This window comes from Hipposideros armiger, unplaced genomic scaffold, assembly GCF_001890085.2.
Source record: "Hipposideros armiger isolate ML-2016 unplaced genomic scaffold, ASM189008v1 scaffold_767, whole genome shotgun sequence".
NCBI classification, from domain to species: domain Eukaryota; kingdom Metazoa; phylum Chordata; class Mammalia; order Chiroptera; family Hipposideridae; genus Hipposideros; species Hipposideros armiger.
Genome location: NW_017732117.1, coordinates 648,260 through 663,064, shown reverse-complemented (window position 1 = coordinate 663,064; position 14,805 = coordinate 648,260). Strand labels below are relative to the sequence as shown.

The 14,805-nt window shown below is 40.8% G+C and overlaps 1 protein-coding gene across 4 annotated transcripts in view; it reads right to left on the bottom strand.

Moving 5' to 3' along the window:
* Positions 1-14,805, bottom strand: part of NTM (neurotrimin) — a 452,901-nt gene that overhangs the window by 12,491 nt on the left and 425,605 nt on the right. For all 4 annotated transcript variants that reach the window (XM_019628243.1, XM_019628244.1, XM_019628245.1 and 1 more), the window contains exons 4-6: positions 9,514-9,648; positions 7,455-7,575; positions 2,648-2,799 (exon numbers count right to left, since the gene is read on the bottom strand). In XM_019628243.1, the coding sequence (XP_019483788.1) occupies positions 2,648-2,799; positions 7,455-7,575; positions 9,514-9,648 (408 nt within the window). The remainder of the gene's footprint in view (positions 1-2,647; positions 2,800-7,454; positions 7,576-9,513; positions 9,649-14,805) is intronic.

The window sequence follows — 14,805 nt, the reverse complement described above, 5'->3', positions numbered from 1 at the left end:
CTGCAGTCTTAAGGATCTGGTGCTCAGAACACCATTGGCCCATGATAAGAAGGGCCACCCTGGCGTCCCATTTGGCTTACATACCTCAACGATACTGGCCATAATGGGAGCCTCCCTAGCACCAGCATTCCTTACTTTTCAACTTTCAGGTCAAGTGGAGAGGGTGTACAGTTTATGCACAAGTTGGTGGTAAAATAATGATAATTTAGCTGACTTCTTGTGATGCTGTGGAAGAATAAACTTCATTACAAAGCTTATATATTTGCATAAAGTAAAGACTTCTTTCCAACCTGCTTGTGAGCTGAGGGGTCTTTTGATAATGGGAAATGACATGGAAAACTCCATAATAAGGTGATATTTGTCAAAATACCTCATTGATGGTGAGCCTCAAGCGAGTTTAGGGGCTGCGATGTCTGCACTAGTCTTGGCTTGACCCTATATGTTCATGGAATTTTACTAGTTCCATGGAACCATGTGACCAACGCAGCATTTTTGTGATAGGCTTCTCAGAAATGCTCTCCCAACTGAGCCTAAAATACTGATGTCCGTCTGATTTAATTTGGAAAATGCTACAAGCTTTTCTCCCTCTTAGGGATTTAGCATGCAAAGGCTCAGAGACCTCCTGCATTAATGAATAACCCCACATGTACCCCATTCATCTTGGTTTGACCCAGACGTTCTAAACGTATTTCAGTAAATATTATCATTTTCTAATGTATTTATTAGAGAACCTTGGACTCCAGAAAGTTGGCAAGTGTAGGAATGTCCCCAATACCACACATGGTGAATGGTGACAGACCAATGATGGGCGTGGGGTGGGGGTGGGGCCACGGCTTTAATTGCCACCCATTGGTCTGCTGAAAAGAGCAGATTTATGACACATCTTTCACTGCATTTCTTGTCACAAATGCCAGGTATTTCACTCTGAAAGTTTCTTTTTTTTTTCTCTATTTTCATCTTAAGATGACTTAAGGGGAAGCGGCCAGGGGACTGGGCAGTAGTGACGAAGCCAACTGCAAAATCATTTCATACATCACAATCAGAAGAGCCAGGAGGTCAAAGGCAGAGGGAGGCTGTTTATAGGAATGATAACTGCTGAGGGGGGAGAGCAGGGCTTGGGAGGAATGGATGGGGAAGCCAGGGGGAGCCTTAGATGTGCAAGGGAAGGGAAGGAGGGGCGCCTTCCTTTCTAATTCTGGCCCTTCTATTCATGTAGACAGACACCTGCCAGAAAGCCAGAAAGGCCTGACAAATGTGAGGGGCAATTATGACTATCCCTGTGTGAGAGATGTCAGGCAGATCAATCACTCTAATCACAGCTCCATCCATTCCGAGCACCCAGCTTTGGGATCAAGGGCCACCTTCCCGTTCTCAGCCCTGTTGGATAAAGGTGGGCTTTATTTTATGTGCTGGGTAAAGGGGAGATGGAATGTGATTTGGAAGCAGAGAAGGGACGATGGGGCAGAGCAGGCGGGCCCTGGGGGCAAGCTGGACACATGGTGTCATGGAGGGGATGTGGCAGGGCCAGGGAGTGAGGGTGAGGTACTTAAAGCTGTGGGATTATCTGGCAGTTCTCAGAATAAAAGGAATTTAAGTTCTTGCCAATTATCTGCTAAATTCCTTACCTTTCCCTCCTCACCACATACAAGAGTGCCTGTTCACATGGGAGACTGGGGGATGGGAGGGCTGGCCAATTTGAAAAATCCCAAGCTAACTGAATTTGGTGAGATATGGAGGGATTTGCCTCAAAAGCAACAGGAAATGAACCGTGTGGCCTGCAGGGAGAATCTGCAGCTACTGAGGGATGAAAGCCATCCAGGCTCACTTCTGTGCAGCTGTTCTACCCACAGAACTGGGAGACAACCAGGTCTATAAGGGTGCTGGTTTATTTGCTTCTTTTACTTTTTTCTGGAACCAATATCATCACCAACGTGTAATGAATGCACATCTACCCGTGTTGGCATGTATTAGTTCTTCAACAAATAGGTGTTTAATGAATCAGTGCATGAATGACTGTGATTTCTGTTAGGATGGTGGCTTGGTTGAAGAAATATATCTTAATTCAGCTAGACAACACCTTTACACAAATGTAGCACTAAGGAAATCCCCATTTTCTCTGTTAATTCTCCCTCTGAAACGGATATTATTGAGGATCCCAAGGTCCATGATTCTATTTTTATAACTATAATTCAGTTTCTCATCTGTCCCAATGCCCAGAAAAAGTTTCAGAAGTGGTAATATTTTTCATTAATCCACTGACCAAAGTATTAAAATAGTAAATGTTCCTCTCTGGGCTCTTTACTATTATATCCAATTATAATCCCCATAGTCAGTTTGGGAGATATCATTGAGGAGAAGAAATTAAATGTCACTTCAACACCCCAAAATCCGTTTTTTTCCTGTCTCAGGATTTTTCCCATTATAGAATGAAACATGAGCATTCTTTTTCATTTTTTCCCTTACTCCCAGTATCTTCTCTCATACATGTACGAGTTATCTCCCCTCTTCCCTCTCATTCCTCTTCTCTCTCGCTTCTACCTAACTCCTGATTCTCTTCTACTTTCCCTTCTGGAACTTCCTTCCCAAGGCCTCCTCCTCTCCATGACCCCTTCCCTTTTTCATTGCCCAGCTCAGGGCTCAGTCTTACCAAAGAGAGTGATGCTGGCATTGGTGTGGCCCAACTTGTTGGAGGCCACGCAAGTGTAGTTCCCATAGTCGTGTTCAGAGACATTGAAGAAGATGAGTTTTGAGAGGAAAGGTCTATTTTCCACTTTAACTCCCTTCTTTCCTTCAACCAGTCTGAGACAAAGAAGAGAGAGAGAGAACAGGAGGAAAAAAAAAAAAGATGGTTATCTTTTCCTCATATGAAGATGATGGACTCTGGAGTTAATGATCATCTCATTCCCCCTTTCTGACATCATTATAACAACTTTTTCCCCCCATTCAGCTACACAATAAGTTCACCCACAATGACACATATGATTTTATTTCTCTATTTTTATGTATGTGCCTGGAGAGACTTATGACACTACACAGATATTCACCTCACTATACAGATATTTAAAATCTCTGAAGGCAGGTGCCTTTAGCAAATATAATGTGGCAGCTGGGTGACATTCAGAGCAATATTATTCACGCAGTAGGTGCTCAAAAATGTGGACTTAGTTGATGTTGATGATGGTGATAATGAAGATGGTGACGGTGATGATGATGGCAACCATGAAAATGAAAAACTCAAACTTCAAAGAGAAGAACAACGTGAGAGATTTGAAAGAGCAATGTTTTCAAGCACCTGGGTAACACAAATTTCCCTTAAGAATTTGAGACATTCTACAGATAATACCTTATTTGGTGCTGTGAATAGAAAACAAGAATCAGGGATCATTTTTACATCAGGGAACTGTGAAGGGCTTGGGGGAGGCGAACTGCTTAGAGTATCACAGCAGCTCAGTCTGGGAAAGATTATAGATAATAGATTATTGATTATTGATTCCCTCATATGACCCTACTGAGCCAGGACAGTCTCCCTGGGCAGTGCATTACGGCAGTCTGTTACATTACAGGCCTCGTACTGGTACTGTGTTTCCCCCAAAATAAGGCCTAACTGGAAAATAAGCCCTAGCATGCTCATAATATAAGCCCTACTCCAAACATAAGCCCCAGTTAAGATCATCAGCTCGACATGACTGTTTGAATAAATGTAGATTTTTGTACATGAATAAATGAGTAAATGTAGATTGTTGGAGCCCAAATTAATATAAGACCCAGTCTTATTTTGGGGGGAACACGGTAGGAGGGGCTGCTAAAGAAATGCCACAGATAGTTAGTGGGGAAAGCAGCTAGAAATACTTATTAGAACCACAGATTCCATCACTGGGTAGAGGGAGTAGTAATGAGAAAGCTGCTGTAGGGGTTGGTAGGGCCATATCCTCCATCGTAGGAGGTTGTTAGCAGCCATTTCTATTACAATTGCATGTCTACACAGAAATTATGAGACCAACTCTCTTGCTTTTAAAAATTCTGGAATGTGCTATTACAGAGAATGGGCTTTAAGCCAACTTTTTCCTTTCCCTGAAATAATCTGTCTCCCTTGCCCAGAAGCTGAGTCTATGCTATGGGAAAAATGAATACCTGTGGGAGAGATAAATCCTTCTGCATGGAGGATCTCAGGAAACATGGTCACAGACTTAAGCTGCCTGTTTAGGGCCTGGCTGGAGAAGGATGAATAGGAGCAAATAATGCCAAGGTTTACACATATTGGGACAGGCTCAGGGGACCCAAATTGGGGCAAATAGCTGGTGTCAGAGTCATCAAACCGAGAAAGACAAAATTCAGGGCAGAAATAGAAAGTGAAGCCCAGCAAGACAATGATGAGAAAAATGCTTTGTAAGCTATAAGATGTTATTCGATATAATATATTTTCATGGAGTTAGACATTGAGAATTCCTGTCTGTCCCTGGGTCACAGTAGGTTTTTGGCAGACAGGGCAGCTGCTTTGTCATTATTTGAAGGTGTTATCTCTGTAGGGCTACAGAATGATTCTCTCTACTGCCAAAACTTACAGCAGCAGTGACCAGAAAAAAAAGCCAGATTCTGGTTTCAGTTCTCACTCAACATCTGTCTCCAGAGAAGTCGGAAGGTTGGTTGGAGGAACTTTCCTTGCTTTTCATTATGCAGATTTTTCTCTGGGAGCCTTTCTTTCTTAGAAGCTAGGGGCAGTGAACTGGCCTGAGTCCATGAACTTCATTAAAATGTGAGCGCTGTCTGAACGAAATGAGGTATCTGGCTGTGCGGCCAGACGCCACTGATACATTTCCAGCTTGTTATGTAGACATTGATCCTCTAGGGGGTGCTGTCCAGAGAAGGTTCCGCAGCCCACCCATCAGGAGGCTTCTGAGAGCTCCTCAAGCATATTGATCCCGTTTGCCATTTTGATGCCGTTCCTGGGCTGGGGAGGACGTCTTCACATCAGAACCAAGCTGTGAATTAGATTTCAACTCCGTAGTAGGGAACAGACACTTACTCGAAGCAGGTTCCTGCTTGACAGCTCTGAAATGCCTTTAGCTAAAACAACGTGCCGGCAGCACTTTGCACCACTTTGCAGCTTCTGGGATGACACACTTGCCTTTTCTCTATGTGGTCACACATTTCCCCATCCCGCACTGCTGCCAGGCTTCAGTTTCTTAATGAACCTGTAGGCTTTTTATTGGCTCATGTCCTTGTGGATGGGTGGATCTTATTAACTATAGAATTCCATTTTTTCTCCCTTTGATTGATGACATATGCTGTGGCATGTAATTGAGTGGCGCTACTGTGTAGTCAAAAGAAACTTCAACCCTAAATTTTGAGAAAACTGCTGTCCCCATCATATAGTGTCCTTTGATTTGCTTCTGAAGTCCACTCATCTCATTGGACATGTGAGCTAGGTTAGAGCTGATCTTCCCCCAGGCAGATGTGATATGCCCTCTGAGACCTGCCTGGAGGAGGTTCCCTGCCAGCCTTAGAGGCATAGAAGGACTTGCAGTGACACGGACTTCAGAGGCAGAAATGTTCTTGTTGAGCTGGGTGCCAGGAGGACAGACAACTTCAGTCAATGGGAGAACACTGGAAATAAATAAATGAGCAGCAAGCGGAAAACTCACCAGAATTAAGGGGGAGGAAAGGAACCACCATGAAAACTCAGACAAAGGAAGAATCGAAGCTGCCTTAGCCAGGGACCTCTCAAAACCCTCCCTGGTGACACTGTCTGGCTTTCTCCTCATGGGTAAATATTGGTATAGGCTACAACCCTCCCATGACACAGCAGTCTTGCAAAGCAGAGCTCTCTCCTTTTTCTCACCATTGGCCATTTTTTTTTTTTTGCCTATGACTTGCTCTACTTTCCTCCACATATTTTAAGATCCTGCTTTCCTTCCCATTTTGCTTGTATTTTTCTTCCATAAAGAATGAGAAAAACAGGATGCAGCTGATTAGCTTTCTTGAAGACGTAAACACTCAAAGGTTTAGGAACCAACCTGGAACCTCCATAGTATTTTTGTTATTTTTTTTCTGATATTAGAATTTCATATAAAAGGTCCTTTAATAAAGGGGAAGGTGGGACAAGTGAAGCAGGATTTCTAAGAAAGATAAAACCACGTTTATTTATTGGAAAAACACTACTCTCTTCTGCTTGATTCCGAATTCTTGGAAAAAGGGGGCAAGCCAGCTATTTCTTATCTCTTTATGAGTTTGTTTTCCTCTTTCTGCCTCAGTTGTTTCATCTCTAAAATGGGTTAGTTTTACGGGTTAGTAAAATGAATGCAGTACACCTCACTAAGGAGCTGCCAGAAATTGTACTTAAAGAAGAACAAGCGCTGCTTCTCTTTAAAGGGATTATAAGATACAATGAATTGTATGACTAAGTGACTTGGGTCTAAACAAAGTTTAATGATAGGTCCAGAGACTGGAAGATCTTTTGGTGTCTGACTGACCGCATAGAGAAGGAAACCCAAGCATGTTGCAGACGTTCTAAGTTGTGTGGGCAACAGTTGGATCCCTTCCAGCCTCGAATTGCTCACACTGCTCTCCTACCCATGGTTACCTTCTCAGTTATTTTTCTTTCTCACTTTTTCAAGCCTCCATTCCTCCTTCCTCCTTCTCCACCCCGCGTACACTTCAGGACTTTTTTGCACCAGCTCTTCCCCATTTTTATGGAAGTGCTCTGAACATGAACAGCTCTTGCACATTTACTTGCTGTTCATCCAGCTTAAAATAGCTATTTGATAAGAGCAATTATCACACTGCCTGGCTGCACTAAGCCACTGAACCCTGTGCTAACATGCCATTTGATAACTCCTCCCAGTGACAATCTTCAGTGAATCACAACAAATATCCCAATGGTGGCTGCAGCAATGACAGGGAAAGAAGTAGCCCCCTCTCTCTTTTCCTACAGTGAATGTACAAGCTAGGCACAAAGGGAGGGCTAAATAGGGTCATGGTCTGTTATAAACCAAAACCCACAGTGTCTACAACTGAACTGAGATCACTAGCTACAGGAAACTTCTTAGCCACTCCCAGCACCCATGAGCATGGCTAAGCCTTAATGCAAGCCTGTGACTGTGTTAAAAATAGCTCCAGGCAGAAGAGACTAATTTCTTGGCCTATAAAAAACCCATGGGCCTTACAATGGTCCTGGTGGCCTTTCTTGTGAGATTTTGCTTTCCTAAAAAAAAATGTTTTCTTTCAAGAGGACTCTTGATTGGTGAGTGCTAATTCTGCATGGCAACATTAAACACATAGCTGAAATTCATTAATAATAAGGAAAGACTTGTTTGTGTATTGTTTCCCCCTCATATATAGGCGGGGATTCCGAAGAGGATGTTACAGGAATTCGTTTGCAACCATCTGAAATCACAAACCTGGAAAAGCTTTCTTCTTCATTGGGGGATGGGGGAAGGTAGGGAGAGGGTCTTTACCTTTTGTCATCCTTGTACCACTGGAATTCTGCTGAGGGAACTGCTGAGGCTTCACACTGCAGTGTCCCCTTCTGTCCCACGGGGACGCCTGTACCCTTAGCTTCTGAAATATATGGTGGATCTGCGGAGAGAAAATGTCCTGTAGCATTTGAAAATGCATTCTCAAACGAGGCAGGCTGCCTCATCCACTGATTTTAGTTTTTCCTCTTTGCTCTACCTCTGCTTACTTGAGCTGACAAATTACTATACAAATTGTGCCACAGAATGAAAGCGCTCAACATCGTCCTGAGGAAAAGCTTTGTCTTCCTAGCATGTAATGCTTCTGTTCCCCTCTGTACAGAGGTGGAATGACCAGGTATTCAGGCCTATTTCCTGTTTCAACTTTTTAACTTTCATAGGATGATGCCAACCCATCAACACTACATTCCATGGGTTGACAGTCAGCAGCTTTAATCAGCCTTATAGAATTTCTGCACACCAGGTTCTTGCCAGAGTATATAACCTCAAACTATTCAATTCCCATCAAAACCTCAGTTGCAAGAAATAATATTCATAGAGAATTGCCTGAAGGATATATAGATCAGTCATTCTTTTAGGTATTCTAAAATGGATTCCTGAATCAAGCCAGACCAAGCTAGACCTATATACTTGGTCTGAATTCATTTGAAGTCTTTACCTAACAATCCATGTCCATTCCAACAGCTTGCAGTGAAGTGTATTATGGAAAACAGCCATAACAAACTTGCCATTCTATTAAATGCAGAAATACTGTGTGTGATGTTATTGACTATATCTCAAAGTGCTTTATTTGTGGAGACCCTAAAGATAAAATTCTCCCTGGTTTCAGTACCAGGAACAGCAGTGTTTCTCCAAAGCAACTAGTATGTTTCTATCTTATGGACATAAACCTGAAAACAGATGTTTCTTCTCTTTGCTTTAGCAACTAAAACCAAGTTCTGGATCCACATCTAACCACCTGTGGTGTATATTTCCTGTGCCAATTTATCCCCAGCTTTCACTTATTTTTCTAAATATGTTTTTCCTTTGCTTATATTTCCTAACTCATTAGGTTGGTCTTTATTAACTGTAAGTCATTTGAGTCCCTTAAAAAAAATCATAGTAGGGTACAAGAAAAGTAACACTGTTATACCTATTTTCTCTTAAAGTTATTTTGTATTAATTAGGGTCTAATTGTAATAGAAACCAAAATATTAAAGTAAAGAATGAGTAATCACCAACACCCAATGTTTTTCCTCTACCTTCCCTTACCCAAGGATTGAAGAGAAAAGGCTTCCTATTTGCCAGTTTAGTTCCTATTCTGTCATAAGACTTCCTGGAATGGGTACAGCAGAGAAAACTTTCAGAATGTCATAGAGAACTGAGTCAGTATAATAATGAGGAATCAAGAAGGGAACGCGTGAGAGAGAGGTGGGAAAGTTGAATAGGATCCATGTCAGAAAGAATTTGGATGGTTGATAAAGGAAAATGAGGGGTCTAGAGCAGTGTCCTCCACATTTTTGGATTCTGTACCTCTATTAGTCAAAATCAGGTTTTGAGATATACCCTCTAATATGTGAATGTTTATTTATATTTAAATTATGAATGTATATGTATGTCAACATATATAATTGTAAATGGATGAGGAAAAATAAATATACTGTAAATAGATATTGTAATATTTCCTTCATACACTTGGTGTTTTTGCTCCCCATTATGGAGATCGCTGGTCTAGAGAGACAGAAGCTTGGAGGCATCAAGAGTAAAGTATGAGAGAAATTGGGATTCAAACATGTTTATATAAATTATGCATTGAATGTCATTTAATGATCTTCCAAGAATATATAAATCAAGTTTGGGATTATATGAAATTACGTTCATATGATTTTTTTTTAAATAGAGTTTGAAATTGTTCCTCTTGAAAGCAGCAAATAGACAATGATACCACATTCCTTCCCATCCTGAGTTAGCAGTTGGCTCTGCAATCCAGCTGTTTGTTGTGGCCACGTAGCAGCCAGTCTGCTTTGAACATACAGGGTGGTGGGTTGGTGGGACTACTTACAATTTACGGTGACCTTTACTCTCCGTACCACTGGTGCAGCCACGTCATTGGAGGCGCTGCACTCATAGTCCCCGGACTGCTCTCTCGTGATGCCTTGGATTTCCAAGTATTCATCTTCACTCACAAAGCCCACAGCTGCAGGAGAAGGCATAATGAAATAGGAGAAGAAAACACCAGAGGTATAAACTTAGAAAACAATATAAAATGGCTATGTCTGCAGAGAATCATGACACTTTTAAGTTCAGATTCTTAAGAACCATGCCAATTCATTCTTCCCCCTCTCTTCGACCACTTCCACCATCAATATTTCCTTAGTTCTCCAAGGGACCAGCTGAAATGCTTGTGTTCCCGCCTGGACTAAACACAGTGCCTAGAGAATTACTGGTCTTCAATAAGTGATTAATAATTTTGACATTTACACTGCCGGGATCTTACCAAGCACTCAAGCTCTGGGATCTGAGTTAGATGAATATTAATTTTTTCTGATCTCCCAGTGTCATTTAGACTGAACATTGAAGTGTGGAGCTAATGACTGCATCCCAGACCACGAATTAATTAAAAAATACCACAATAGTAGTTATACACACACACACACACACACACATCACAAAAAGGGATGGAAACACTAATAAAATAAATTTTAATTTCTGTTTTTAGAGTTAGACCGTCAATATGATAAGCAAAAATCAATTTTTTAAACTTCAATCTGCTAGAGCTCTTGGGCACAAGATCCTAAAGGCAATCCAGCAATAGGGACTCCAAACTCTAACCACAAACATGGCAGAAAATAAAGATCAAGAAGATGTGGCTGTAAATCTTACTCTGTCACTTCATCATCCTCAAGATTAGTTTCTGTATTGAAAAATTATGAATAGTATTAACAACCCTTTACCTACTAAACTTCCTATATGAGGTCTGGCCATGAGCATTTGACTATAGAAAGACCACGACATTACAGCCTAGGAGATGGCTTTCATGGTTCTCTCCGATAGTCAACCCCAGCTCTAGCCTCCTTGCAGAAAGACAATGGAGGACAAAAGTTATCTACTTCCATCCCAGGCTAATCTTCCCTCCTCTGTTAAAAGAAGTAATCAGCATGGTGATGTATTTTATAACATAAACTGGGATACTTTTAGGAGTAAAAGGGGGCATTATTACTATAATCGTTATTATAGAGCAACAAGCATTAGTTGAGACTGTCACAAGCAACTGAGAGACATTTCCCCAGGCATAATAGACATACAATGCTAATATCTCAGAGGGTTGTTTGGATGGCAAGTGAAAAAACAAACAAACAACAAAAACAAAACCAAAAACTATATATATAATGAAAGCACTTGGAAAATGGTCATGTGCTGCACACCTGTTGCTGTACTCAGTGATCCTATAATCGGCCTGGAGGCACAGACTCAGGTGGAATGAAGCTATATTAACATGAGTGGCTCCACATGAGTAGAAAGGGAAGCAAAGAACATTATCTCCAAATGATAAAACCTCTTCATAACACTACATGTATCTGCTGATTCGAAGCATGAAAATAACAACAGTAAGAAAGTAATATAGTATAAAGAATGATATTTGTTGTATTTGGTCTGTGACACTGTTGAGGTCACCATTTTTTGTCAAGATAATAGTAGTAATGGCAATGACAATAATAACAAAACAACTACCTTGTAAAAAAGGGCCACCACCTGCTCAACTCTGCCACTACTCCTTGGACATGACAACTCTGGGCCACCATCCAGTAAGAAGCCCAGTCTGAGTAGTTCTTCACGTATCTTCATGCCATATGGAACCTATGCTATATATGTGCAGGCTCTCTTGCCTCCACTACCTACAGAAGAGCAAAAGAGGAGCCTGTACCTACTAAGGCAGCACGCAAGAGTTGCTAAATTCACAGGAAAAACCAGGAACATGTTAAGAAGGAGAAAACAGGGCCAAAAAGTCCAGGATGTGGAGAGGACAATCAACATTAACCCATAGGAACTCATAGTCCCAACCAGTAAGAACCTTCTAATTGTCACAGTAGCCTTTGTTATTGTTTTCTAAACATCTTTAAGAGAAAAACTACTAAGCTTGATTTGAGGAAGGCTGGAGAAAATGAGAGAAAAGGTTTAAATGCAGAATTTGTGATTCCTTTTATCTTGTTATTGTTTATTTGTTACCAGACTCAAGCCTACATTTTGTCAGATCTTTCCCTGCTAGAATGCTATAATTACTGTGCAAAGCATCTCGGAGACCAGTGTCACACTTAATATTCCCATTAATTTTAAATGGTAGTCCTTGGTACATATGTGTGGCAATTGGTGTCATATTTTAATTAGGCTTGCCCTACACCATCTGAAATTAATAATAGCTTGAATTACCAGTGTAATTTATAAATTAACAGTGCCGTAGAATTATGAAATAAATTAGTTCTAGACAGCTGTTTCTGGACTGAGCTCCAGTGTAGGAGCAGTGACTGGTAGGACCTTAGATTTCCTAGAAGGCTGTGTATCACACCATCAAAGCACCAAAACAAAACAACACAGGGCTCTTTGGTTCTCCTGTTGTTCTCTCCAACTGTGGACCAAGCACTTGTTTTAATTCTACCATTCGAATACGGTCATGTGTGACCATAGTAAGATTTACATGGACCCAGTTTGGACGAGCTTGTTATAAGGGCATCAAAATGAAGAAGCAAGTAGTGGGGATTACAGTCAAAGACTGAAATGCAAGCTCACAAATATTAGGGTAATCACAAGAGCTCATCAAGTTTTCTGTGAAGACACGTGTATTAGTGTATGTGTAATTCAGCCAATGTCATGGCTGGAAGGTAGTTGGACAACTTAAGATTTGGGAAAGGCATGTGGGGCCGGCCGAGTGGCGCGATGGTTAAGAACTCGCTTGGGATGCCAGAGGGGCCCGGTTCGGATCCCACATATGAGGGCCAGTGACACTGCCCTCCACAGCTACGATGCTGAACAACAGCTCAACCTGGAGCTGGGCTGCCGGGAGTCGCCAGCGATGGCGTAGGCTGCAGCCCCTGTGGCAGTGGGTTGCCATGGGCTACCGTATGTAGCCAGCAGCCAGCGTGAGCGGCCAGCAGCCGCAGTGAGCGGTTGTCCAGAGGCCGGCGACTGATCTGCCTCGCCAGAGAAGAGCGCGATGATGGTGCCAACTTGGGCCAGTGAAGCGACGTCCTCCACAACTAGATTGAAGAACAAAACGACAGCAACTTGTCTGTTCCCCTTCCCCCAACTCCCCAGCACTGTTCCTATCCCCCTAATTCCCCAATAAAAATCTTTAAAAAAAAAAAAAAGAAAGGCATGTGTTCTCCACTGATCCAGATTTGTGTTACCAGAGGGAGGGGATTTACACTTAAGTTATCCTGTAAAAAACAATGAGGCTTAATTTTACTATCATGTGTTCCCCAAACCAAATGTAGAATTATAGAAAAGCTATAATGACTCCATTACACACCAATTATTATATGTATACTTTCTGATTCAATTGGGTAAGGTCTGTGAAAAGTAATTTGTATATAGTAAAATGCTTTATATAGTTTAGCATTCATTGCCATTATTTTCACCCTTCTCCTAATATACATTTTCTAATATACCAGAAGCATAGATGGCAAAACCAGAGAAAAAGATAATCAATATATACATAACAAATTAAACTTTGAATCATCAGAGATGAGGTTCTTATAGATGCTGACTATGACAAACAAACAAAACAAAAATAAAAAATATATACTACACTGAAATCTGAATTTATAGAGTTAATGATTCAAGGAAAGTTTCCCTTTAACACCGTTTGAACTCTGGCTATGACATGATCAATGCTTTATTACTCCTATGAAGAATTTACAAAGATATTAGAGGTTAAAAAAACAACAACAACAAAAACCCGAAAAAACCCAGATCAACAGAGCATACTTTTTAAAGCGCTAGAGGAAATTCTTGGTTAAGAGGCACAGTGGGGAAAAGGCAAATCACTTGATAAAACCCTATGAAAAGAAATTCTTCATGGTCCTCATTTATAACTATTTTCTAAAGAAAACATATCCTTAGGTGGAAATGACACTCTCATCTCCCTAAAATACCCCCTTCATCATGTCACACCTCTTCAGACACAAAAAATGGTTCCCTATTTTCTGTAATATCAAACACAAACTCCACATCTTATCAAAGCCCTTCATAAAGGAGCCCCAAACTACCCATCTGAGTTTATTTCACATTAGTACCATGAGGAAGGCAACTGATCATCATGGTAAAAAGCCAAAGTTTGGGATTAGATACACCCTACCCTCTACCTTCAAATGTCATAATGTGTTAAGTTACCTAACTCCCTGAGCCTCTGTTACTTCATCTCTACAACTCAGAGTAATAGGCCCTACCTCTAGGGTTGCTTTGAGAATTGAATGCACCTGGAATGCAGTTGATACAGCAAAAGGCACATGACAAGGTTTTATAGGTGTTACACACTATAACCATCATTATCATCACTACCATCACCACCACAACTCTTTTTTAAAATGTTATTGCTATTTATTTTTTTATTTTTATTTTTACTAAAATGTAGTTAATATACAATATTATATTAGTTTCAGGTGCACAACATAGTGATTCAACATTTATATACCCAACAAAGTGATCACTGTAAGTCCAGTAACTGTAACACCGTACCACGCTATCACAATATTATTGACTGTATTTCCTAGGCTGTACATTACATCTTTATGACTTGTTGATTTTATAACTGGAAATTTGTAACTCTTACTCTTCTCCTTTTTTGCCTTTCTGCCACCCTTTTCTCCTCTGGCAACTATCAGTTTGTCCTCTATGTCTGTGGGCCTGTTTCTGTTTTGTTTGTTCATTTGTTTTTGTTTTTTTTTCAGGTTCCACATATAAGTAAGATCATGGTATTTTCCCCATCTTTGTCTAACTTATTTCACTTAGCATAATGTCCTGTAGATCAATCAATGTTGTCACAAATGGCAAGATTTAGTTCTTTTTTTTTAATGGCTGAGTGATATTATATATATGATATGGATACTTTGACACTTAGGTGCTCCATATCATGGCTATTGTAAATAATGTTGCAATGAACATGGGGTGCATATTATTTTTTTGAATTACTGTTTTCATTTTCTTTGAGTAGATCCCCAGAAGTGGAGTTGCTGGGACATATGGTAGTTCTATTTTTAATGTTTTGAGGAACTTCCATACTGTTTTCCATAGTGTCTGTACCAATTTGCAGTCCCACCAACAGTGTACTGCCACACCTCTTAAGCCATACTACATTTCA